This window comes from Calidris pugnax, unplaced genomic scaffold, assembly GCF_001431845.1.
Source record: "Calidris pugnax isolate Ruff unplaced genomic scaffold, ASM143184v1 scaffold20, whole genome shotgun sequence".
In the NCBI taxonomy this organism is placed as follows: Eukaryota; Metazoa; Chordata; class Aves; order Charadriiformes; family Scolopacidae; genus Calidris; species Calidris pugnax.
Window position 1 is genome coordinate 12,270,757 of NW_015094510.1, and position 27,888 is coordinate 12,298,644.

General features: G+C 37.9%; 1 protein-coding gene across 1 annotated transcript in view; it reads right to left on the reverse strand.

The window, feature by feature from the left end:
- VWA8 (von Willebrand factor A domain containing 8) overlaps nucleotides 1–27,888 on the reverse strand; it is a 197,883-nt gene that overhangs the window by 10,798 nt on the left and 159,197 nt on the right. The window contains exons 38-42 of the mRNA XM_014966088.1: nucleotides 19,495–19,603; nucleotides 18,580–18,736; nucleotides 15,284–15,392; nucleotides 8,590–8,715; nucleotides 6,545–6,703 (exon numbers count right to left, since the gene is read on the reverse strand). Coding sequence (XP_014821574.1) covers nucleotides 6,545–6,703; nucleotides 8,590–8,715; nucleotides 15,284–15,392; nucleotides 18,580–18,736; nucleotides 19,495–19,603 — 660 coding nt within the window. The remainder of the gene's footprint in view (nucleotides 1–6,544; nucleotides 6,704–8,589; nucleotides 8,716–15,283; nucleotides 15,393–18,579; nucleotides 18,737–19,494; nucleotides 19,604–27,888) is intronic.

A 27,888-nucleotide genomic window follows, 5' to 3' on the forward strand; every position in this document is an offset into this window, starting at 1 on the left:
AATCTCTCACTCAGGTTTGCTTTCAGTAAATTATTACCTCCTCCTGACTTTTGTTTTAGTAAAATGAACCTTTAGTGAGCTGATGTTATCTTGGAGGGCTCACTTTAAAGAAGAGGTGCATGGCCAACTGGGAAAAAGCCCTGGCCAACTGGGAGCCCCAACACGTGCAGGCACATGCACGCTTTGTCAGAACCAGTTTCTTTCCTTGGCAGTAGCTAAAGAGGAACACAGAAAAAGGGCCTCTGAGAAGCGAGGATCTGATGCATTTTTCTCATAAATTCCCTAGGAGAATTTATGTGGACGGTGTTACAAGTGAGAGAAGAGCTGTGATACGGAACTGACTTTTGTTTTACAAAATAGATTGCAAGCACAGGCTCTCGGGACAAATCCAGCAGCAAAATGCATGTTTACCACAGTGCTTAATTGAATTAATTTATTATTGTGGCAGACAGCGGCGTGCTCTCCAATAGCCTCAGGTACGCTGAGACAAGAACTGCTCTATTCAGAGCTGGGAGTACACAATATGTAAACACGTCTCTCGAAATAGCATCATTTTGTTGCTTTCTTTCCTTACAGGTTAAACCAATCCCTATCCCACTGTCACACGTTGCACTGAATGGATGGCTGCTGCTGCCTAAAATGGGTAAAATAGAAGACTTTGTCTTCTGCAGCTGCCATGCCAAAAGGTTTAATTTCTGAAGGCATTAAAAAAGCTGAAAGAAGAACGCACGCTGAATGTAAAAGGCAGTCTGAATTAGCCGGAGGGCTAGGTCTTTATAAATTCATCTCTTCTTTGGGCAACACTGAACTTACTTTTTTTTTTTTTTTTTTTTTCCCCTGAATTTATTTCAAACCTTTTGTTTATTATTTAAAAGAGACTACTCTGGCAAGCGTGTGGAACATTTCTTCTTCTCCTGAATTTACAGCGCTGCCTCCATAGTAAATTTTACAAATGGGAAATGCTGAAATGGGCATATAAAAATCTGCAATATCCCTTTAATATTGCTATAAATAACAATTCAGGCTTTTCCTGCCTGTTACATAGCATACCGTTTATTTAGCCACTTACAATATTTTAAAAGCTTCATAAAATTGCTGTTGGATAATTCACTGGACATGCCTCCTAAATCTGCCATCATATGTGCAAATGATGGTAATTAGGGATGATATAAAACCATATGGTTTGTGTGACAGACGTAATGCTACCTCAGATAAAACAAAGAACAAGCTGCCCTTCTATACATTTTCAAATAATTGGCACCTAAAATAAGCTGTACAAAAGATGTAAGAACTTTAATCCCACAAATTAACTTGCTTATTATAATTTACACATGTAAGTGACACGTCCACACAGTTAGAGGGGCCAAGGGTCATTTGTAGGAACGTATTTAGCCTCCATTATTAGGATGAGACTGAGAATGTGGCTCCTATTATCTCTGTCACTCCCACTCTTTTCTTTAATAAAGCACTTCAGAGGCTGTGTGGATGAGATGACATTGCAGGAGAGCTTTGAAACACGGCCGTTAATTTAAATGGATTTCCCAACTGTGGGATGAGCCTCTCATTTCCCTCTTGACAAGGAATGATTCACTGCCTGTGCTTATGGGAAATGGAAGCAGGCAGGTTGTCCTACACCAGCACAAAAAGCTGACAAATACCTGCTGGCACTTGTCTGACTTTTTTTTTTGAAGGATAACTTTGTTACCTGCTTGGTACAGTCACATACCCAATATTTAGCTCTTTGGTCCATTCAGTGCTGTAAAGACCAATCATCAACATCATCAGTGATACCAAGGGGTACAACGCATGGGGAAAGCTCAGCTGGGAGGATTAAACAACCAAGGAAAAGCCCATCTGAGTCATTCACAACCTTATTTAGCAGGGAACTAAATCAAGCACCACCAGAGAAGTGGTCTCGGACCATGGATTTCCAAAGTTTGCACTGCACTTAAATAGCAGAAGGCAACTTTACCATGTAAATCCCCTCTGAACGCTTTGCTCAACAAGCCTGATGGTCCCCCAGGTTCAACACGTGTTGTAGAAGAAACCCCTCAGATTTGCAGCACGTGTTGTTGTGACCCTTGCAGGTGGGGCTACAACAGGGACAGGTAACAGCAGGTGTATCTGAAGGCCAAAAAAGTCTGTTTTTATAAATCCACTCTTGGAAGGCACGAAGAGGGTAAGGAAGAGAAAGAAAAAAGTGATAAATGGCAGATTTCTCATTGCACACTACACGGTTGTCTGTTCTTTTCTCTTTTTTTTTCAAATGGTTCCTCTTTTAGACATAAGAAATATATGCTATTTTTGCAGACGTACCAAAACTTTGGCTTTGTCCTAAGAGAATCTAGTAGCAACTTACAAAGTGTCAGTGGTTTACAGACTGGAGCCACTGATATTTTAAAACAATCACTGAATCTTTTACTCTCCAAAGATCTAATTGGAGTCATTAGAAACTGAGGAACTAGCATGAGCTCTGGTAATTGATCGCATCCATGCAGGTGCAGCAACTGCCATACCAGATTATACACCAAAAAAATCTGTATTTTCAATCCGGAGATTCCAGAAATGCTTTTTATTTTTATCAAAGGGATGACTCAGAGTCCACCAGCACATGCACGGGAGGTTTCTCATGAGAGGACTGTGTAACGTAGGTTAAAAAGAGATACTTTAGCCTAATCATTGGATCACATTAAGAGTATGGTTCAAACATGACTAGTTAATAAACGCCTCTGTGCTCATTTTGGGGGTGACTTCAGTGGACAGTGAAACATAAGGTCATATCTTGGTTCCTGTCCTTGTCATCTCTGGTTTAGCCCTGTACATATTATGCTTAGAGTGATGTGATGATGCACAGAGAGACGTGGAGGAAGAAAAATACTTTTCTTCACTTGTGCAAAAGCAGCTCTGAAGATGACAGAGTTCACACTGGATCTGACCAGCCTTGAATCAAGGGGCTGTTACTGTGCCATCCAAGTTCTCTACCCAGTGGAAGGAGCCCTTAAATGGAGGTGAGCTACCCTAGAGGCAATTGAAGATGTAGAAGTGATGACTATGTTTTTAGCTTGGTATGTCACTAAAATTTCCAGCATCTTCCTCACTACCCTTATTTTAAATATAAGTGGCGTTACAGCTCTCGACTTGGAGATTGTGAAGATAACATTACTACTCCTGTCTTACTATCTCCAAAGAGTGGCAATTTTCACATCTAATAACTGCACACGGGTTTCGTGTAAGTGCTTTTATAAATGGTTAGTGGCTGTTAGAGAGACACATTTAATATTACAAGTAACTGCATTTTGAGCTATTTGCAAAATAGCGGAGCAGAACACTGGCCAATAGCAACTATTGCCAAGGAAAATACAATAATCGGTAATAGACACAGAGGGATTTGAAAGGTAATGAAAAATAGGTTTTAAAAGCCCAGAACTGAAAACAGTTCTTAATGATCTTACTAATTCTGCACAGTGGGCTGTCTGTCTGCCCACTTCTACATGTTATTCCTTTACCACGCACCTGAGGGTCATGTCTGGGTTCTCAGCTATAGGGTTGCACTGGAAATAAGGACAGCTGGTTAAAAGACCTTTAAGATCATCAAGTCTAACCATTAACCTAACACTACCAAGTCCACCACGAAACCATGTCCTTAAGCACCACGTCTACACATCTTTTAAATACTTCCAGGGATGGTGACTCAACCACTTCTCTGGGCAGCCCTTTCCAGTGCTTGACAATCCTTTTGGTGAAGAAATTTTTCCTAATGTCTAATTTAAACCTCCCCTAGTGCAAGTTGAGGCCGTTTCCTCTTGGCCTATCACTTCTTATGACATCCACCTCACTACAACCTCATTTCAGGTAGTTGTAGAGAGTAAGGTCTCCCCTCAGCCTCCTTTTCTCCAGGCTAAACAAGCCCAGTTCCCACAGCTACTCCTCTTTAGATTTGTGCTCTAGACCCTTCACCAGTTTCACTGCCCTTCTCTGGATATGCTCCAGCACCTCAATGTCCTTTTTGCAATGAAGGACCCATCTACCGCTGCACTACATCTATTTTCAGTGTTACCACTTTCTAAGCCCCTGCCCTCTGTTGTGTAAATGTGTAACAATTCATTATTCATAACAAGAGCAGAATGGCTGCAGTAGAACAGAATGAACAACTGTCCCCTGGTCACGATTTCCATTTAATCAAGATTTTATCCGCTCCTTGATGTTTATCTCCTCCAAACTGAGCAGTTCTTGCCTACTTAGGCATTTCTCATGTAGGGGAATTTCCATACCCTTTGTAATCTTTGTCACCTGCTCTTCTTTTTCAGATTTACAAGAACTTTTGTGAGATGGAGGACCAAAGTTGCACACATTACTCCTGACGTGAGTGCACGATGGAGGTTTACAGCAACATTCTGATGCTTTGTGCTTCATTCTCTGTTCTTTTGCTAATAGTTTCTAACATTCAATTAGCTTTTTTTGACAGCTGGTGGGCACTGAGTGTTCAAAGAACCATACAGCATAATTACAAAATGTCTTTGTTGAGCACTGATATATAGCTGAGAGTGAGCACTAATGGACAGCTGAGACTTCCTTACTGTGTATTTAAAATCAAAATTGTTTTCTTCTATCTGCAGCACTTTCCATTTAAGAGCACTGAAAACCATCTGCCATTTTATTTCCCAGTCACCATTTATGGCCACATCCTTCTCTGACTTCTTGCAGCTGGATTTCCCTTTTTGTTTTCCCAAATAAGTTCATACAACTAGCAACTTTTGTCACCTCACTATCCATCCCCTTTTACAGATCACTTATGAATATAGAGAAAAACATAATAACATGGGCTCTGGCACAAATTCCAATATCAGTGACCTTCCTTCACTTCTTCACTCTAAAAAATGACCACTTAACATTTTCCATATTTTTAGCAGTAGTCCATTTATCTGAAGGCTCTCCCTTTTATCCCCCAAATAGTATAATTTCTTCATGAGCCTCTGGTGAGGGACTTAGTCAAATGACTTTGGCTAAGGAGACTCTATCAACCAATCTTGCTTGTCACATACACAGAGACTCTTCAGAATGCATTACTACTATTTGTAAGCAAAAGCCATCTTGACTATCCCCCATTATATCATATTTATCCTTGTGTCCACTACTTCTATTTTGTTTTATTTTGTGAATGATCTTGCATTCGCCAGAGTAACGTGTGTTGCTCAGATATGCCTCATTTACCAAGATACTCAAATGGTGTTGTATAATCACACTGCCCTTGTTAACATATGTCATTGACTTTTCTATTATCAGGAGCAGGAGATACACGAGCGGCTACACCAATAAACCTCTTGTTTCCCATGATTTTCTTAATTACAGTTGAGTTTCCACATGGCTTCTCTTGGCTAAGGTCTAAGCTTATGGTCACAGCATTTTTTCTCCAACAGGAATACAGAGCATCATTCTCTACGTGGCCTATTTTCATGACATTTGCAGGAATTTCATGTCTTTGGAAACAAAACCACTGTTTCAAATTTGTTTGAAATTGTGAAACATGCTCTGTTGAAGGGGCAGAAAGCATTATGGTAGAACATGCTTCGTTTCCTTAGGAAAGCAGGATAAAACATCATGCCTGTTTTCTTTTGTAGTCTTTTCCCTGATAAATGGAAGTCTGAATGATTGTACTTTAGAAGACATTCTAGAAGTACATGCCTCTGTGTGGCCCGTTTTTGTAGGAGATTCTATGGAAATACAGAAACCTGTAGGATTCTGCTGTTGGAGGAACGACGTGAAGCAGACCTGGCTGAATTCATCTAGACTAAGTTTTCTATTAATTTTGTTTAGGAGATTTTAGATTTTGTTCAGATGTATTTTATATCTTATGTTTCAGATGCTCTTTGGTGAAAGCATCAGACATCTTTATTCTTTCATTAAACACTGACTCTGTCAAGAGTTTATTTGAGACTGGCCATTCCTGTCTTTTTTTAAGGTTAAAGAAACATATCCTAGACCTTGTTTAGGCTTACTGAGACAAAAAAGGGTATAAAATTCATTTACATTTCCTTTGCAGGCTACCATTAAATAATATTTGGAACCTAACACCTTTCAGTGTAAGAAATTATTTTCTTGCTTTCAGGTAACTGGTAGAGATCACAAGTCAAGGGACAAAGAACTTTGGTCTTCTCCTGTGACAAAGCACTACTGTCTGTACTCTGGGCAGATGGAAAGGCAGGGCATCTTTGCATGTTTTGAAGCTCATATTTACTTGTGCTCTGTAGGCTTAAGTGTTTCTGCTTAAAGAAACAGGCAAACAGATAAATACTGAAAAAGGCAGCAAATTTCACTAAGTCAGAGTCTTAAAAGTCTTAGATTGAATTCTCCCCTGCTGAAGCCTGTTATGTTTCTTATCCATTCACCAGTATTATTTTTCAGCTTGCTAGAAATAGATTAATGTCCATATTTCCTTGTGGGAATGAATAATGCTCTTTGGCCAGACTGGTTGCTGAAACACTCTTTCCACTGCTCCATACAGCCTGTGCAATAACCACAGAGCTCCCAGCCCAGCTGTAATTACCTTGAATTTGTGCTCATAATTCTCAAAAGCTTCCATGACCATGCAGACGGCCTCCATGGAGCGTTCCAGCCGTCCATCCACCCCGTTGAAGCGGTACATGCTTCCGGAAACATCCACCACCAGGCGCAAGCGTTTCGGTTTCTGCTGGGGGCTCCCAGGCTGACAGGGAAACACAGTAGAAAAAAAAAAACACAATATAAATAATAATAAAAGCTAAATATCAGTAATGGCAAAACATTTCAGAAGAAGAAACCAACACACTTTGCAAAGCAAGAAACTTTTATCCAGCAAACACAGATTATTTTTTAAAAAAAACAACAAAACCATTTTAACCTTTTTTCCTAACTGTTTCAAACCAGTTACTTGACAGATACCTCGATTCATTCTTTCCCCTCACCTTCCATGACTGAAAACAAAACACCTCAAAAAATTCCACACATACTTGTCAGGAAAATGCTTTTTCTGTCTCAGTTTTGATTCTTAGCATTTTATTTCAGTAAAGAGACTCTCAAATTTGCTTTTTCTGCCAAAGTTCATAATGGAAATTCTTTTCTTTGGCTTATGGTACTAACAGGGACCTGTATAAGACTGTAAAAACTTCTCTGCTGAGGTTAATAACATTCCAAAAATGTTTGAAATCTTGTTCTGATTAACTACTAGTTTCTTCTTCATTCTGATGCTGAAACCGTTATTTTTTCCTGAAAACAATCACCATCTGTTTTAACAATTTTTGGCACAGTACATTCAAAAGAGGTGTTTTATTTGGTGCGCAATGAGATGAGTCTGGATTCAAGTGTAAGGCTATTAAAGATGATCTGGCAAAAAACCAATTACATTAAAAACAAATAACTAAAATGTTTCTTTTACCTGTGAAGGGCTGCATGGATTTGTGTGCTTTATTCTTTTAATTATTCTCTTAACAGACTATGGCATTCCTGTCCTCCCAAAAACAGAGAGAGAGAGGGCCCATTAAATCCTACATTTCTTTTGGTTTTTATGAAAACCTTAAAGATGCCCTTTTTTTTTTTTCCTAGTTGAAATATTTTTGCAAAGTCTTAGGCTGATACATTGAGTAAATACATTTTGAAAAAAAATGTGAAATGAAGATCTAATCACTTTTCCTTTATTGATCTTTTACACAGGCAGTGCCAAATTCCACAAACTGTTCAAAGCAACAGACATTGGGACCAAGTAGCATAAAAAATAGTACCAGGGATTCATCCCATGTGGGTAGCTGATGTGCAAAAAGATGTTGTACTCAGTTATGTAAAAAAAAAAAATATATAATCTTAGTGTGGTTAAAAACTATAATCTCTCATTAAGTATTACTGTTAAATACCATGGACTAGCCTCACCAGTTCTGGCCAGGTTTTCTTGGTCTGATTCAAGTGGTTTCTCTGTTGCTGACTCATACAGGCCCTAACAATAATGTCTTCTAAGGAAAGGCTGAATTGAGACATAGGATGGACAACTTTACTGTATCTTAATGGCTTTTCCTCACACTTTTTTCCCATTATATTTTTTATTTTTGTAAATCCAAATATTGGTGGAAGTTGAAATTCTTCACATATCATGGAATAATGACAAGATATTTGTAAAACACTTTTTTTAAAAAAAAACTTCCCAGAGTATCGGGGCATTTATTATCAAAAATTAAATTAAATTAAGTTAGTGAGAAAATATTTTCCTTTTCTAAGACAAACCAACAAAATGTTTTCTGCTAATTGCCTTCAGTTTGATAAAATATAAAATAAGAACATAAAAACTGTTGCATTGGCCAAAACAAAGGACTGCCTAGATCAGCATCCTCTCTCTGAGTGTGGCAAACAACAAATATATGCATGTGACTATAAGAAGTGAAGCAAATCTTCCATCCTGTTGTTGCCTCTCTCTCAGGGAACTCCCCAGGATTCTTCCCAAGATTCTTCTGATTTTCTCATCCCTAGAACTCACTGAAACTCCACTTATATTTGTACAGCCCCTAGGAAAACAGCAAACTGGCTAAGCACCTCCCTACCTTTCCCCACTACCTGTCAGGTACTTACTTGTGGTTCAAGTTCTCCCCGTCGTTTATATATGGCTTTTTCTCCTGTCAGCCCATCAATGATTTTGGCATCATCCAGCTCTCCAACAGCTTGGTGTCTCAGCCATTGCCTTTCCTTACCCTTGGCCTACAACAGAAAAGAAACCTTAATTCACTCAACGATGCGATTTTAAGCAATTTAAGACATACTGAACATGACACACGAATGAATTTTCTTTGCAATGATGTGATAGTTTTGGCATAAGTCAAAGAAATCCGAACACATTTTCATAGCTGTCCTGCTCTTTTGTCTGAAAGAAAAATTAATACTGACAAAGAACACGTTTCCCCCGTGATTCTGTCTTTTTTAAGTCGTTTCATATATGGGAGCTTAACCGTGGACTGTGGAAATGTTAACCTTTTTTCTTGCAAATGTGCTGGGAATCTGTGCAGCTTGTACAGAAATACGTACAAGCAGAGGGACAGGCACAACTGACCATTTGTTACGTGTTCTCCATCCAAGCAGTGCAAGAAAAAAACATTGGGTGACTTAAAGGTAAAGCTAAGTAGTATTTATCTTAACTAATAGTAAGTGGTTTCTTTTAAAGTAATATTCATAACAAACTATAATTATTTTAAAATAAACCCCTTGAAAATAAGAATACTCAAGAGACAGTTCACTGAATGTTTCTTTTATATTCTTTAAAAGAACGATGGTTCCCTATAGCCTGACTTGATGAACATGCATTACAATCCAGGAACTCAAATATTCATGGAACTCCTGTACACAGAAGCAAGAACTGAAGATTGAAGACTCAAATGTCTTAAGATTATAAACAGCATATTTAAGAATATTTGCAATGGATAGTTTCATCATGGTTCATAATACATAAGATTCAGCTAAAGACAGCAAAGTCTGCCTACGTGAGTTTCATGGTCTATTTCATTTCTGCTTAAATCTTCAGGTTGAAGTTGCTCATTTGAGTAGTAAGCCCAACAACGAAAGAAGATTTTAGATGTTTATATATATATAATGCTTTTGCACTTTCAGCAAATTGCTGGTCAGCAGCTGGAGGAAAATCAAATACCCAACAGGACACAAACTGCCTTAAACATTGGTTTTCAGGAATGAAAATCAGTTGTTCTCTGATGAGCTGGAAGTGTTACATTACAAATCCCCAGTAAACTGCAGGCCTGGGATTTGAGAGGATGAATCTTTATAATTCTGTGCGGTCTGAGAAGTCAGAAGATGGCTTATTAATCCTCAGAGAATCTTTGATTTTGCTTTGGTCAAAATTTATGAGTTTTTCTTTCCGGTGTGTATGGAAGAGGGAGTTCTGGACTACTGTCTACTGCCTATAGTTACTCTAGACTAATGAAAAGTGGGCAGAAGGAATACAAAACCACAAGGAAAATGTTTTGACTAATTAATTTTAAAGTACAGAATTAACATAGTTGTAACAAACAGATTTTTTAGTTAGGTTGTGTCAAGAGATTTATCGATGTTTCCTAATGGGAGGCAAAAATAATGGCAATACATGGAAACCTCAGTCTTTTAGTAAATCACAGAAGGGGAAAGTAGAAGAGATTTCTTAGGTTGTGTATTCAGTCAGTTGTGCCCTCATGATGCTGCAGTCAACGTAGCTTTAGCTCACTTTGGCAGTGGGGCATCCATGAGTTAGTTTGTACCACCACCAAGTAGTTTCCAATATCATTAATAATTCTTGGGATGAAATTTTCAGTCCCTTCTTCCATAGCATCATCGACTTCTTTGTTGCCTGAAGAGTTGTGTAATATCATAAAAAGATACCTGCAAATTCCAGGTGACCTCCACGTGATCCACCAAAATGTCACACTATAGGTGTTTTTCCGCTGTGAAGAACACAGTAGGATAACCCATGGCAAATTTCAGCAACACTCCAACTAACCATTAAACAAAAATGCTCTTGGAGACAACATGGTGTCGAGTGAACTGAGCCTGCCTAAAAAGAATCATGCACCTTCCAGGATGACGCAGATGAGATGACTTCATTCCTAGTCATTCTACCACTATAAGCACTGGAACAGAGGTAGATCCTTAGTAGAGGATCCTTAGAACAGAGGTAGATCCTTAATGCTTCCTCTCAGCAGGCAGGAGGCACAAACAACAGAAGATTATGAAGTTTTGGCTTCACTGAGCAAATTCTCAACTAGTTTCACTACTGTTTTCATTGACAATGCTTTAAGCTCTGTAGCTATTTGCTGTCCAAGGAACAGCAGTGTGAGAAGAAAATTGTTTTTAACTATGGACATAGTTAAAAAACGTTTAATACCTTTTGAAGCTTATGCAACAACAGCCAGTATTTGAGCTGAAATTTTGTTGGAGGAACACGGAGTTGACATTTTCTCCTAAAACAGGAAAGAATGCCGACAGAATCTGACCTCCCTTCTTTCCAAAATAATGCTAAACTTATTTAGACTACTTAGCATCTGCCTCTTCCATGCAGAATTCCTGAACATTTAATTCCTTTTATAAAAGCTGGAAAAAAATCCCCCTAAGCACACGTGTTACACAATTTACAATTTTAAGAGAAAAACAGAACTATTACATATCTACCTTGCTTTGATATTTTGATAGATAGGGCATAATACCCATTAGTATTTCAATATACTGCAACCATATTGATGAAAAAATATTGTATATCTTCTGTATCTATAAAAATATTCATTGTGTTGCTTTTGAAATTAGAAAAATGTGCCAGATACCGTTATCTTATCAGCATGGCAATGGCCGATCACAATACACCACTGCAGTAACTCTCTTCACTGGAAGGTAGTAAATGCATATTTACAAAAAACCCCACAAAATCATGAGATACCATAACTGTGATGCCTGTAAATATCACAGAAGAAGTTGTGTACGTGAAGTGATCACATTTAAACATGATAACTCATAACACTACGGGATGGTATGAAACACTGCCATTTGTTTCTGGGAAAACACTATGCAAACATTCCCTTGGCTGCTGAAATCAGAAAACTACTAGTGACAGGGCACAGGGTTCTTCACACGGTCTGGTCTCTAAGCCAGGTTTATTGTAGGACCATCACTATTATTATTTATTAATAATACTTATTATTATTTATTTATTATTATTCCCACATGGTCTAAATCAGACAGAACCCTACTAAGCTGGGTGACCCAGGTTCAGGTTTGCCCAGTTTAAACGTAGGTGCCTAAATGCTACTCAGAAGCTACGGGGACAGTTGCCCCCGATTCCCTCTGTGATAATCAATAAAAAGAGAAGTACTTTCTGGAAGGCAAATCCTCTAAAATCTAAGAAGGCCTCTCTGAGTGACTGACTGACCAATCAGTGGGTTATGCAAAGTAAAACGAACAATGTAATTACATTCTCAGACCATATTTATGTACCACTTGCAAGGATCAGGTGACTCCAAATATCTCTTTCTGCTGCTACTCATTTTTGAGAGCCATCAACAACGGGTCCTGAATCCCAGCCTCTCGAGTCTCGGGATGTAAAATGTAATCAAAGGAAGATATTTTTAAAAACCCCACAAACCTGATGATAAAAAGGCCTATGTTGAAAAGAAAATCCAAGTTAAATAAATGTGGAAAATATATTTCCATTATGTGAACACAATGAGTTTGAAACAAAGGTAACTCAAACATTTTTTAAAAAGCCAAAAGTGTTCTCTACTGAGAAGGTTATTTGGAATTTCCACAAAGTTAAAACCACACAGACATCTGAGCTGCAAAGTTTACTGCAACTGACTGTGCCGTTGACTTGTTATTTGAGAAATGAGGAATGTCTGACTGATAACAGAAAGAAAACAGTTTTAGGGAAGAACCCAATGTTTCGTAGGACTATCCAGAATAAAGGAGAGATGGAGGCATAGTCCATCAGGGCTGAATGACTTACCACGCTGAAGAATTCAAATAAATTTTTTTCTCAAAAAGACAACATGCAAGAAAGAGCTTCCCAATTAACAGGAAGCATTTTGCAACTAATCACTCCTGTTATCGTTTATCTTCACTTTCCTAGTGCATCTTCCAATAAAAAACCCTACCAAAATCTGTACAAAAATTTATAAAGTTAAAAATTTACTTCCAATATTGCACTTATTCTATGAGCTAGCTTTTCCAAATACAGTGAGTTCGTTTTTTCATCTTAAAGTACATTTACTAGCTCTGTGGTTAGCTGTTATAGATTTTGCCAGGAAGTTAGCAAAGTCTCATAAAATACTGAGGCTTATAAGACTTTGCCTTGATATTAAAATGACCTTTTAAACAAAGCAACAGGATATGTCTCCTTACATTAAAATATATTACATTTTGATTATGATTAACGTGATCTCTGAATGTAAGAATTTTGCCTCCAAGGAATAGATAAGGCACTCTAAAAAAAGACTTTAAACTGAAGATTCACTTATTCACTTCCTACCTAGAATGTGCTTCCAATGGCATGTCACCATGTTACTAGAAACATGGTTAAAAGAGCACCTAGATAGAAATGATGTAGGAAAAAAATGAAATTTATATCTCAAATTTTTCAACTGAAACCTGTCTTCACATGTCAAAAGCTTGTAGCCTGAACTGAGACACATATTAGGTGTATGATTCACTAATCATGACCATTTTAAACGTTCTTTATATGAGGAGCTCTCTGAATTGATACATTCATAATAAAACTGGCTAATGGTTCTCTGAGGATATATGTGATTGTCGTAGTGTTTTTGTAGTCGCAATGGCTTAAAGATATAAGTAAAGATAAATGGTAGCTTTCTTACTTGCAATACCAGGGGATTGGATTTTTTGACCCAGGAGAAATCTGGCAATCATACAAAGTAATTTCTTTCTATATCCCAGTTTTATTGCTGAAGTAAGGAGACAGACTAGATACAGCACAGTCACTAACTAATAGACTAAGATATGTGTATACCAGTGATTGGTAGCTTTCAACAAAAATATTTTCAATCAGAGACATTTTATGAGGAGTAAAATTAATTTTCCTTTAATTTTTGTTGAAGATTAGTAGATTCCTCCCAGAAACAGTGCAGTTTTTATTTTATTTACCCCATGTATGAACACAGTATTAATAAAATCTGCAACCACTGGACCAGTTTCTAGAATAAAGGCAAATTGGTGGTTTTGGTCAGCTTCCTCTTAGATTTGGGCTACACCTATTTTTATTATGAAGATGATCAGAGGGATGGAGCACCTCTCCTATGAAGACAGGCTGAGGGAGCTGGGATTGTTCAGCCTGGAGAAGAGGAGGCTCCGGGGAGATTCATAATAAAACTGGCTAATGGTTCTCTGAGGATATATGTGATTGTCGTAGTGTTTTTGTAGTCGCAATGGCTTAAAGATATAAGTAAAGATAAATGGTAGCTTTCTTACTTGCAATACCAGGGGATTGGATTTTTTGACCCAGGAGAAATCTGGCAATCATACAAAGTAATTTCTTTCTATATCCCAGTTTTATTGCTGAAGTAAGGAGACAGACTAGATACAGCACAGTCACTAACTAATAGACTAAGATATGTGTATACCAGTGATTGGTAGCTTTCAACAAAAATATTTTCAATCAGAGACATTTTATGAGGAGTAAAATTAATTTTCCTTTAATTTTTGTTGAAGATTAGTAGATTCCTCCCAGAAACAGTGCAGTTTTTATTTTATTTACCCCATGTATGAACACAGTATTAATAAAATCTGCAACCACTGGACCAGTTTCTAGAATAAAGGCAAATTGGTGGTTTTGGTCAGCTTCCTCTTAGATTTGGGCTACACCTATTTTTATTATGAAGATGATCAGAGGGATGGAGCACCTCTCCTATGAAGACAGGCTGAGGGAGCTGGGATTGTTCAGCCTGGAGAAGAGGAGGCTCCGGGGAGACCTTATAGCGGCCTTTCAATACCTGAAGGGTGCCTATAGAAGAGCTGGGGAGGGACTCTTTGCCAGGAAGGGTAATGATAGGACAAGGGGAAACGGTTTTAAATTGGAAGAAAAAAGATTCAGATTAGATCTCAGGAAGAAATTCTTTACTATGAGGGTGGTGAGACACTGGAACAGGTTGCCCAGGGAAGTTGTGGCTGCCCCATCCCTGGAAGTGTTCAAGGCCAGGCTGGATGTGGCCTTGAGCAACCTGCTCTAGTGGGAGGTGTCCCTGCCCATGGCAGGGGGGTTGGAACTCGATGATCTTTGAGGTCCCTAACCATTCTATGATTCTATGATTCTATGTTTAGCAAGAGTTAAATACAAACCTGAGAAAAATGCATGTTTTGAGCTGTATATGCAGCAAAGCTATGACCTGGCATGAGTGTTTCTTTTAACATCTATAGCATTCGCGCTTCTAAGCTAAAAAAAAGTTTCAAGATAGGAGGTAAAGACAAAGGCTGTGATCTGCACATTGCCACATATTCTTTTAATAAAGTACAGTATTTTCTTTCACAAAATTGTGCTCCTGAATAAGTAATTTCTGTAAGCTGTGGTATGGGAATACTATAGCTTGTAGAGATGAGCACTGGGGTCCACTTAAAAGCTGCCTTTGAAATAGTAATATAAGACTGTTCTTCCTAACCATGATATAACCTGAATCTGCTTTTAGCCCTCAAAGGTATGATCATCAGATGCTAACAGGATATTAGCAGGACAGTATTTGAGGCCTGGTGTAATGAGCTCCCCACGTTCCTTTAGCAGTGAATCTCAGATTACCTGCAGATTGTCCAAGATGATGCGGAGTGACTGAACTTGACGCCGGACTGCTCCAGAGAACCTTTCGTAAGTTGATGCATCATATTCACTCATCTGAATCTCTTTCAATCTAAAGCAAAGTACAGGGAGCTAAGAACAGTTTAGGAGACACGCATATCATCCATTTACATATGGAAACTACAAGTTTACTTGATAACAGGCAAATTCAGATGGTAATAAGTAGACACAAGAGACAAATCAAAGTTGCAGCTCCTTTTCTGAATTTTTGAAAAGGCAGGTGATCACCAATGTCTACAGGGATTGCATTACATTTAAACTTATTAAAGTTACTAATCCTTTGTCTCTCTTCTAATCTGCTTTAATGTTTGGGAAGTAAATCAGATGTTCTGAAAACTGTCATCAAATTCTAAAGGTTTTATTGGCTCAGGTGTTGCTATCTGTACATAAAAGGATGATGAGTGTCTAATCATTACTTCATCGTCGGAGTATTTTAAACATACCATGATCCATGCTTTAACACAAAGGTTAAGTAAAGACACACTATAAAATCTGTCCTTGAAGACCTACAACTGGTAACTCTGTCTCAAATACCTATCTTTGTGCTTCATAAAATGATGAAACCTCAAAACAAAGAAGTTTTAAATAAACATTAACAGGAGTGTGCTCCATCACAAAAAAATGAGTCATGTCACTGAAGACTATTCTGCCCAGAGGTCTAAGAGAGTACAACATCTGCACCTTAAAAAAAACCAGATATATTAACTTTCTCCAAAGTTAACATGTGGCACTTAAAGTTCTGTGTAATTTTTCTCAACATTGTAGCTAAGCAGACACTCTTAAACTGGTGAAACTCATGACTGGAAGTTAATTACAGAGGTCTAATGGTGAAGAACGAGCTAGGGGACAGGTGGATGTGCTGGGTTCATGCACCGTTCAGTAGTTTCCGTGATGCAGCACCACGTAGCGAGGCAGCAACTGTGCATCTGCCCACAGCTGTGCACAGCTCATTTCAAATAACATAAACTCTGCTCACACTGCTTTGAAAATACTGACTTTTGAATGAACTATATATGGATAGTAAAATATGTATAGGCTAGTTGTATTTCTAATTACAAGTTTTTTAGTATCACAAGTTACTTGCCTGGAACATACAGTATACATAAGAATTGCTTTTTAGATTAGCTCTGTGATGATAATATTATAACCAAACATCAAATCTTTGTTGTCTTTAGTATGACTATGTCTTTTTCTATTTTGAATTTTGTATAGACATAGTCATTATATCCAACTATTATTCACTAGAGGCAAGAAAAGGTAACTTTCAGTGCAATACACTTAATGACATGAATCCTACCAACAGAGTTCAGTTTCTTCACATCAAGGAAGAAAACATTTTGTTTCAAACAAAAAACCCCTCACGTGCAGTTTCAATTTGTTAGACTCTGCATCAATGCACAGTGAAAGCTGGTTCAGAAAAATACCGTGAAAATTACTGCATCTATTGAAGAGCAGTTGCTAACTTCATTCTGCTGAAACAGGGCAATTTAAAACATTTTCTACAAGCAGTACTATCTAGCCAGGAAAACAATCAACAGCTTTTGTATTAAAATTCTCCCTTCCAGATAATCATGTATAAAGAACACAGTGAAATTTGTCGTCCCCCTTATTTTTTTTTTCTTTAGCCTGAGGACTCTGACCTCCTGACTCTTATCTGTTAAGTTCCCACAGCTATCCAAGAGGTACAGAACAATAATCCAAGTCAAACATGGCTTCAGAATAGGCTACATTTACAGCTGGTACACGCCAGCTCACTGCTTTTAGCAGGACATGAATTGTTATCTCAGGTACAGATACACAGGTTTTACAGGACGCAGCTGCGCTCTTTCCACAACACGTAGCAGCATCCAGGAATTTCCCTGAGCATGAATTTTGCAAATCACCATTCAGGCAGGTAGAAACTCATCAAAGCACACCATGTGTGTCTTGTGTGCACAGGAACAAAGAGATGTACAGTATCCAAGACCATACGTATCGACTGTTTCTATTCTGAAGCAAATGATAAGCAATTTTGGAGAATGGAGATTTAGAAAGGGTTAAAAGTAGCATTCCCTACCTACCCCCCATAAAGCACCAGGAAAAAAGAAAAAAACAAGCTCTGCCTTCGCCCTGAAAACAAAACCTTAGGTGCTTATTTTTAATTTTTATTTCTGTGTGTTGCTTATGTAAGTTAAATCACTATTAAAAGGTATTTTGCCTTTCAGGGTCTTTTGCTCTGAAGCACTGACATAATCTATACATTTTCCCTGTCTTGATTAATTACTAATGCTCTGACAGCAACGCTAAATGCTCCAGGTAATTTACTAATAAAAACATGATTAAAAAAGAAACTTGACCTGAATGCAACAGACGTGTTGCTGTTTTTAAATAGGGTGATTCATGTACAATGTGTGTTCTATACTTAACAGCCTAATTATTTACACACCAGCTGAAGCAAATGGCAAATCTCACCTGCTCCTCACAGCACCCAGATTTGGCCCCTATTGGGAACCATTTTTTTAGCAGCAGCAAAATGCTGGCTGATTAAAGTTGCTTCTAATTTTATTTGCTCTGACGTTTTACTCTCTGCTTTCAGACAGATACATTGTGGTATGTCCAGGGCTGAAACGTGAAACTCACTTGGAATGACTGTCAATATACCAATATACTTTGATTTTTTTATACAGAGTACAAGAGTTTGACTTGAGAGTTGAGCGGGTGGAAGAAATCTGAATCTCTGTGCACAGTCTGGGAAACAGTTGATCAGTAACCACACATTCCACCAAGGCTGGGGAGATCTGTGGTTTGTCTAAAAGTCTCTGCTGGGCCTCTAATAGTTTGAATCATTTCACCATTTGGCTATAGGTCTTTCAAACAGAAGCAACTGGCTTGTAATGGTCCATTTTGAAGGACATTTGTCAGGTGATGAATTCTTAACAACATACAATATGGATTCATCACAATTCAAACAAACTTTCATATGGTGGAACCCTTTTTAGAAAAGATAAATACATCAGTCTCCTTATCCACCTAGCTATGTTTTACTCTACCAAATCACACAGTCATCTTAAAAGTGGGGCTTAATTCAATAAAACATTCTATATATCTTGTCCAGAACAGTTAAGCACACGCTGATAAGCTCTGTTAAATGATAATGATCAGGGTAAGGTAGATAAATGCAGTTAAGAATAGACAGTTCTTTTTAGCTATCTTTTTCAAATTCTGGGAAAAGGAAGGAAAAATAGAGACTTTCACATTACCTCTGTTTAAAGGCCTTTTCACCCATCTCTCGAGCCGCTCTCTTAACCTCCTCAGGAACAGCATCCTTTTCAGCTTGAGATATTTGGTAAACCCTGTGGCCAGCATCCAGTCGATATGGTCCACCTTTGCCCCCTAACCCAGCCGTGTCTCTCCCTCCTAATATGAGGAGATAAAAAATAATTAAAAATATGGATCGAATAATAAGTAAGAACACATCTTCTTTAAAGCTTCCTTTGTCATAGCCACAGACGTTCCAAAAATTCTGCCAACAATCCTCAGTAGAAATACTTATTGCCAAAGACTTTCAAAACCCAATAGCTCCCATGATTAAGAAGAACTTCATTGGAATACTTGTCTTTATAGTCCCCTGAGACCAGATACATAAAGGTTTCCACCTTGAGCAAAGGGGACTATAGATCATACGTCTTGTACATCTCCTCAAAGCTCCTCATTCTTCAAGCTGTTCATTCAGACTCTGTCTTCTCCCTAGTTGGTTTACACTGTTCCCAAACCACTTTATCTAGTGGTCACTATCATGCCCTTTCAGAACGAGGAGGCACTTTTCATATTCTGCGTGCCTTTTGCCTACACTAGCTAAATTGCTGTGGCTACAGAGACATCGAAGAGAATGGCAAATGACCTAGTTTCTGTGGCTGCAGGATGCTGGGTCTCTATATGGTGAATGAAGAGAAACAACAACAAAACGTAACTGAAGTAGAGATCTGCTATATACAGTTTAAGCTAGACACTGCAAATACTACTTTTCATTGGCAACGAAGCGACCCTGTATTGAGTAAAATAGCTCTATGCGGAGGGTGGCCTTGTATAAATCCATTTTTGACTGGTACAGCATCTCCCTTAGACATCCTTCAATGATGCATTAAAAAAAATAAATAAAAAAATTAATGGAAAACCTGTTCCACCAGCCCAAGTATTTCCACCAACATGTGGCATGTTGTCTGGATCCACTTTTCCATGTTTGGGGGAACTAACATCCAAACCACTGTCCCTCTGAATGGTTATCTGTAAAATAAAAAACAGAGCTGTAAATCTCTCTTCTAGCAAGGAAAACCACTCAACCTAATAATAACATACCGAAGAGCTCTAGGACCAGAATTAATTCACTAAGTGCAACATCCCATCTGCTGAAGACAACAAGATTAAGGAGAGTAAAACAGGGCTTCCAAGTGGCACATTAGACCCACACCAGATCTGAGACTACTGCCCCATCTGAACCACCCAGTGGGTCTTTACCCGCACTAGAGAAGAGCTCACTGTTAATTGCCAACCATAATTCAAAATCCCCCTGTAGACAGGACTGCCTGCAGTTTGAACACTTCTCACAGTACTGGCAACACCTGGCTGCTCATCCCTTCACAGATTCCAAGCCCACCCAACCACAGCTCCCCATTCTTTATTGACAGGCAGACTGGTCTTCCTTTCATCAACAGGGACTAAAGAAAGGACGTGCTCTTCTCCAAGGTTTGTCAGTAAATGGCCAGTTCAAGTGACAGGTTCACGTAACCCTGACCTTCCCTGCCATGCCAAGAGTCTACAGCCATGAGTTTTCTGCGGTTGTCCTACTGGCTGCCATCTCCCTGTGGATTCACCACACAGCTGAACACCCAGCAGCTGTCAGATGGTCGGGGCTGAGTCACTTCAGGCTGGGGCTGGATTTAACGGGGTGACTGAAGGTAAAAATACTTCTTCCCATTACTGCCTCTGAGTCATGTAGTGAATTGATTCATGTGTAAACTGCCCTTCAGTTACTAATCTTCTGTAATTTAATGCCAGTAGTTGTTTTTTTTTAATGAAACTTAATGACAGAGATGTAAAATCGATGCCTTTAACCTCTACAAATTAACTTCCTTCTCATCGAACATAATACATTTAATTCCCTGATGAATTTATGTGCCCCAATAACTACAATTTACTGCCTTCAGAGAAGTTCCCTGGCATTATCAGGGTATTCACTGGGACTGTAAAGCAGTTTAATCCTTGAATTCACTGTCTTACAGACTCAACTTCATGCTGACATGAATTCCATACATGTTTTCAAACTGAAAACACGTGCTCTGACAACAGTGTCTTGGCAGCTATTCAAAACATCATTTTCCTTCTCTGTATAGAATTTATATTAATTCAAAGAGGTACACGAACCATGTCATTAGTGTAAAATCAAGATCTAATCTGATAAATTACATGAATTTAACATTTCTATAGGAAGAAAGACACTTAACCACAACAGCATGTCACCCTTAGGGTTATACGTATTTCGATTTACAGGATTTCTTCCAAAATAAACAGTTCTTTTTTTGTGTAACACGTAGATTTCAAGGCTATCAAAAACATGGGTCAATAAAAATAGCTGAACTTAGTTTAAAATAAAATCATAAAATCAAAACTGTAGTATCAGCCTCAAGAATCAAAACAAAGTATTATTCTGTAAAGAGAAACAATAAAATGATGGAAAATCCTTTACTTTTTTATCCTTTTGGGTTTTTCATACAAAAATACTCAAAATTCTACAAAAGGAAACTCTGAGGCAAACATCACCATAATCAATACCATATTCTATTTTTGTCAAGTTTTTCCATTTAAAAATGTCACCAAATATTTTGCAATACAAGTATTGTTTAAATTTTGAGTGAAAAGTTCTGTAGACAACAGAGCTTTGTTGCTCACATATTTCTCACGTATAATAAGTTGTTCACAAATATTTTTAGTACGTATGTCCTGGGTAAGTTTCTAACATAAACCTATTTTAGAATGGTGTTGATCTGATTAAATCAGGTATTTGTAACTTTGAAACAGCATGTGGTTAATAGAAAATCTTTTATTTTATAATGATTTGTGACTTTTGTTCTTAAAAGTACATCAGAACACCCAACATTTGATTTCTATTAAAACTGGAAAAAATTGCATGAGAGAGAGAAAGAAAAAGAGACAAGTGGTACAATCTTAAGCACGTGAGCTCCTTATTAATTTTTTAAAAATATAGTTAATAGGGTACTGGCTAAGATAATTGAAAATTTAAGGACACTAGAATGGAACACAACCAGCAGACATGTAAATGTCATGTCAGTGAAAAGCAGCAGTTTCATTCATTTACTTCTTTTTTAAGTATGCACACAAAAGGTGTTAGAATTTTGCTACATCTGAATACTTTAACAATCAGTTTTTTATTAGCACTGGTTTGCCGGGATATTTTTTTTTAAATTTACCATACACTTAGAAACTGCATTAAATTAGCACACTCTAGGACCCTTTGAAGAAAATCTTCTGGATGTACTTCTCTGGTTTTTCTTTGAGCTCTTAGATAATTCCATTAGTGGCTTATTCTTTTCTCCTCCCCATCCCTGTCTCCATGGAAGCATTTCAAGGCGATTTTACAACTAATAACTTCTCTCTGCTCTGAAGGCGCACACAATTGCTACAAAGCAAAAGTTAGACTAGCAAATACCTAGATTAGCATTGAAAATATATTTTTGAAAGAAGTGAACAGTAAACCACTGAGTCGGGATAAGAAATTAGAGGAAGGATGAGGAAAAAAAACCCTGAAGACAAAAAGACTTTTGGACAAAGATACATTCTTCAACATGACAACTATAAAGAGATGGAAGAATCATAGATAAGTCACTCCTCTGAGGGCCAGAGGGATTATTGATGTTAGAAAATGTTAGAACTGTTGGAAAGGTAGATTTAAGGGGGAGGATCCAAAACTGGATGTATTATGAACCCAGGAAACTGAAAGACAGTAGGGAAATCTAGTTTGTCTGGAGTGAGAAGGAAGACAAGAAAAACAAGTACTGAAAGTAGAGACAAATCTCAAATAAATCTAACGAATCCATGGTAACTTTTCCAGGCTTGTCCAATTGGAATTTCTAAACCTACTGAGATTTCTCTTAACGTCATGATGGATATTTTCAAAATACATAAATAATTTGCTTGCTTTAAAGTTGATCTGTCCCCTCCTGAGTACTTTCCGTTTGAATCTATTGCAAGACTTCTATCAACTTTGTTTCTTTCAGCAAGAGTTTAGACTAAGCGTCTCTTTTTGAGAGAAATCTGTGCTCTTTCTAGCTACACATGCACTGAAAGGCGCTATTCATTCCTGCATTATTGTGAAGATTTCATACTGCCTGGTGTGCATGTCACAGCTTTGTAAAACAACAGACGAATTCAGGCTAGTAGCCTTGAGTTTCAGCCATGAGGTCAGAGTAGAATAGCTGGAAAAACTGTGAAATTCTCCTTCTGAGACTTCCTTTAAATTTCCAAAATAACCACAATTTCCAAAACACAGGGCGCACATGTGTCAGTTGTGTATTATCTAAACTTGTTTATACATATTGGTGATTCATGATCAGAGCATGAAAACAGTTGTCTATTGCCTCTTTGGGCAGGTTCTTCTTCAAAGTTCTCACCACACAAGAAGCACCACTGCCACCCTCTCCTGGGATACACAGGATTCTTACTTTATTCTCTGTAAAGTCATCGTCAATGATCTTAGTCCCTGGTTTACAATCTTGTTCTGTCCTTCTTTTTGACTGTATTGCATTCTCAGGCACTTGCACCAAAGGGTGATGGATGCATTTGAAAGGACTTTGTGGATGGAGACTCTCCCAGTCTTCCAAAGTCAATGAAGCCAACAAACAAAAATTTCATGTAAGAAGAACCTGAATACTGCAGGTCAGAAAGATGCTAAAGGAATGTGCTTTTCTAAAGAGGCAATGGCATGAAGAAAGCGCTTGAGAAAAAAAGGAAATGAAGAAACAACAGAAAATACCACGACTTGTTAATGCTTTGACTTAATTTAGTGGGCCTGCCTCTTACACATCCCTTCACTCTCGATAGCAAGGGCAGCCAGACAGGACTAGAACTGAACTCTCATTTTACATTCAGTGAGAGAGAGGTGGCCATCTGAACAACTCGCTTTATGTCAGTTCCATGAGATACACCAATGGATGCCAAAGCAGTTCTACGTGGCTACACTTCATTTTATTTTTTTTTCTGACAACACTGGGATTCTAAAAGCCAACTGAAAAAGGGAAACTGATGCAAACATTCAGTCTGGAAAGTAAATGATCTTATCATCCTTCATATAGTAATATAAAGAAGATAAAGAAGCTCAGAGAAGCCAGTTACACGACTTAATGCACTCCACAACACAATGGAACCAGGTGTTTCCCATCTGTGTCATATTTATGCCGAAGAGCTATTAAATGCATACCAATACGTAATAGCAGGCACTCTGAAGATGAGTCAAAGGCTGGTAGTTTTGTCTAGACTCCAGCTGGTCAGGCAAACTATGGCAAGGGAACTTTATGCCGTGTACTAACCAGATCTTACCCATGTTTGGAAATGGATGTAGAACGACATTCATGCCACTTAAGTGAATGTGGGCTTGAATTCTATTGAATTGTGATGTGAAATAATCTAATTTAATAAAATTAACACCTGGAGAGTAAGGAAGCACTGGCATATATCACAGTTTGACACTTTTATCATCCCTCAGTAAAAGACAGGCGGTGAATTTGTTGAGGATCACCCAGCTGACCCAGATACAACGTGCATTGCCTCTACAAGGCACCATCACAAGTATGGGAAGAAAGGACTTGCAATAACCCATTAACAGAAGTGTGTGAATGATGGAGAGGGCTGCTGTACTCGATTATTAAAATGTTTTCTGTCCCACACTTACATTAGTGTTTCATTCTAATATGAGCTGTTTTCACAATTACAGCACTTCCCTTTTGAGCTCAAAACTAATTTTCTTCTAATGTCTTGCAAACAAATTCCTCAGGCTCCATGAGTAAAACTGACCAAAAGCCTTATCAAATTTAGCTTCAGCTAATTTCTTACAAGTGAGCTTGTATTTTAGCTCCCAGTAATCTTGATCATTCATTGCAATGAAACTGAGAGGAAAAAAAATCTCTTTAAAAAGAAGCTTCACCACCTCAAAGGCAGTCTCAAGTAGAGCAACTGTGCATTTCTGTATCTTAACAGGTGCTGGTTAATGCCAATTTGCTTGTGCCAAGCAAATAAATATACATATAAAAAAAAGATAGCCAGTCTTCAGCATGTCACATTTATATGTCTGATGGGAATAAAATAATTAAATTGTCTGACTTTTTATGAGATGCTTTTAAGGAACTATTCAAAGTGCATCTAGACTGAACATATATTGATTTCTCTATTATAACGTGTTTATAATAGTATCCAATTTAATGAGTAAAAGACACTTAACCAAGCCAACTGAAATGAACATTTCAGTATGTCTATTATTCAGTCATTCGTGTTCAGAGTATTCACGACCTTCAACACTGCCATCTTATCACTCACGCATTTTAAGCCCGTACATCAGCTCCTCCTTGTTCAAGTCTGTTACAATAAACTGAAGACTAAAATTCCAGGAGTTATCTTTATTGCCAAGACAGGGAGCGAGACAGAATCTCATTTCCTGCTGGTTTTTTTCCACTTCGGATTCTCGTTATTCCTGGGAGTTTCATGCAAGAGATAAAAGCAATGACTCTCACTATCTCGGACATCCGTACCTCCATTACAGTCTTGTAAAAAGCTCTCTCAAACAAGGGTCAGAACACGTACTCAGGCTTAACTGCTGGCAGAAAAAGAACTTGTGGTTACAGGTTATGAAGTATCTTTTAGACCTTGTAAGTAGAAGTCAGGCCAGGTTGAAAACATTTATTGCTTTGAATAGAAAAGTAATAAATGAGTGATGGCTTTCAGCGAAACGTGAAGGATTTTTTTCTTGATGCAGTCTGGGACGCGTCTCTGATGTGGATTGATTTTTTCGGTCATAGATATTCCTGTCACCCTACCGTGTACACGACAAGCTTCTGTTCCACGTAGAGAGCTGGCTAAAGAGTAGATGGTCTTTTAATACAGCAGCTTACTTTTGTATTCCGATGCAGTTAACTTCATTAAAATTCCTGAAGGGCGCAAGATGTGTCAGTGCCACCCATTCATTGAGGAGTGCTTGCCAGAAAAGCTCCTTTGCGGTGCTTACAGCAACAAAAGCCAGTTTCTGCCTGAGGATTGGGAAAGAAAACTCTGGTTTCCAACGAGAGTGAGCTGCCCCACGGACAGGGGAACAGAGCCTTTCCCTCTTAGTTTTAATATATTTGTCCCTAACAGGACTAATTTATATCTAGCCCTCTTAAGCAAAACGCAATGCTTATTTTAATACTCCAGATACAACTTAAAAAGCGGGGGGGAACCAGGCTAACATCCTGCAGGTGTGAAGGGATATAATTCGTACTTTAAAAAATGGACTATATTTCTATTTCCCAAACCTCCCCAAATCAAGCTCTTCTTACCCTTTTGGGTACGTTTAAACAGAGCTGGCCATTCCTTACAGGATTTTACATCTTCATAATAGAAAGAAAAGGAATTCCTCCTTGTTGTGTGTGGTGACAAACAAGTAACCAATCATCACTCTACTAAGCCCTTTTAAGCCTTCTTTGGAACATTCCACACACCAGACATTTACTAAAACTGAAACCGGCACAATTTCAGGTGTCACAACTTAATAAACACACACAAATGGGTAAAACATCATTTCATAAAATACAAGCAAACAGGGTCACAGCTGCAGTATTTACAGCTGTAGAGGATATTTATGTAGGAAGAGTTTTTCAAAGGAAAAAAAGCTGAAGTGCTGAAACAGTAACTATTTTCACAAGCACTTATTCTGGTATTCTTAATAACACTGCATTTTTGAGTGTTTCTTACCACTGATCAGAAAGATTTCAGGTGCAGTAGAGTTCACATGATGTAGGTTCTTAGTTTAACGCAAGCTAAGGAGGTGTGCAGTAGATTAATTAGTTGTGTCATTAGACAGTCCTGGAAAGCAGGCAGAGGTAGGAAGCATCTAGACTGGCAAGATCTCGTTTGCCATTTACTCTTTTCATCATACATGAAAGAACCCTGCTAAGATGCAAATTAGAAGATATCTGCTCTTATCCTAGCATACCTGGGACACAGAGGGAAAGAATTAATCTGCTATTTTTCCTTTTCATTAATCTATGATATATTAAACAGGGCAGTTTATAATCAATGAAGAATATATGCTACTTTCCACATAATGTAACAAATCATTGTTGAAAAATATGAATTACGTGAACATAATACAAAGTTAAAATATCAATGTTTTCTTAAATAGTTTGCTTTCTTCATTAGCATCACTGACAAAGATTAGGCACGAATCACAAGATCATCGCAGGAAAAGAAATGAAAACATCTTAGACTTTTGTCCTACAGGTGATTTGGGAGATGTTAATTTCTTCATCAATATCAATGAAAAATCTTTTATCAAAACCACACATCACTATGAAAGAAGGCAGACTTTGGCTGTAATGAAACATGACTATTCTCCAGGTGAAAAAGGCATTAAATAATCCATTCCACAGAGGTACAAAGGATTAGGAAAAGTATTCCACGGAAAGCAGAATGTATTTCAGCAGACGTGCAAACGGCTGATTTTTCACTGAAACAAATCTTTGTTTTCTTTTATCCCTCCCCCTCCCCCTGCCAACAACCTTAAAACCTCAGTGTTACCCCAGGCTGCAATTAACAGGTCACAAGAACATCCTTTCCTCCAACACATTCATGCTGCTGCTGCTGAAGAATATACATATTATTTTCTCAAAGAGAATATAAAAATTCCGCATCAGGCAAATCAAATACTAATCTGCCTGTTCCATGGTGGTTCTATATTCTATTGTAAAACTGGTTCTACCAAAGAAAATGTTTTATAATCTACTTATGCAAACTAGCGAGAAAGGCAAAAAAAAAAAAAACAGGAGAAAGAAAATCTAATGGCTTCTATTACTTTTACTTGTAGCTTATCATATACAGCTATTTTTTTACTCACTAAAAATTAATACCACAATTTCTGTTCACATCAACAGCACAAAATTCGAGCTCACAAGTCATTTTTCCACAGAAAGGGACATTCAGTAGTAGACAAGACAATAATAATTTATAAAATACACTCTGTGTCTTCAATTATATCCTGAAGTGAAAAAACATTAGCTGCACTGCAGTATAAAACACATTTAATAGGTTTTCTTCAGTCATTTTGCCTTCATTTTGATTCTCTATCTTGTCTGTAAAACTTTGCAAGAATTCAAAATGAACTAATGAAGCTTCATGCATTATCTGACTCCAGTGAACATTTGTCTCTAAAAGTAGCTCTTAAAATTCATACAGGAGTTAAACTGCTGTCTCAAATAGCAAAATCATTCACAGCATCACAGCTGTAATGGAATTTTGGATTTCTAAAATAA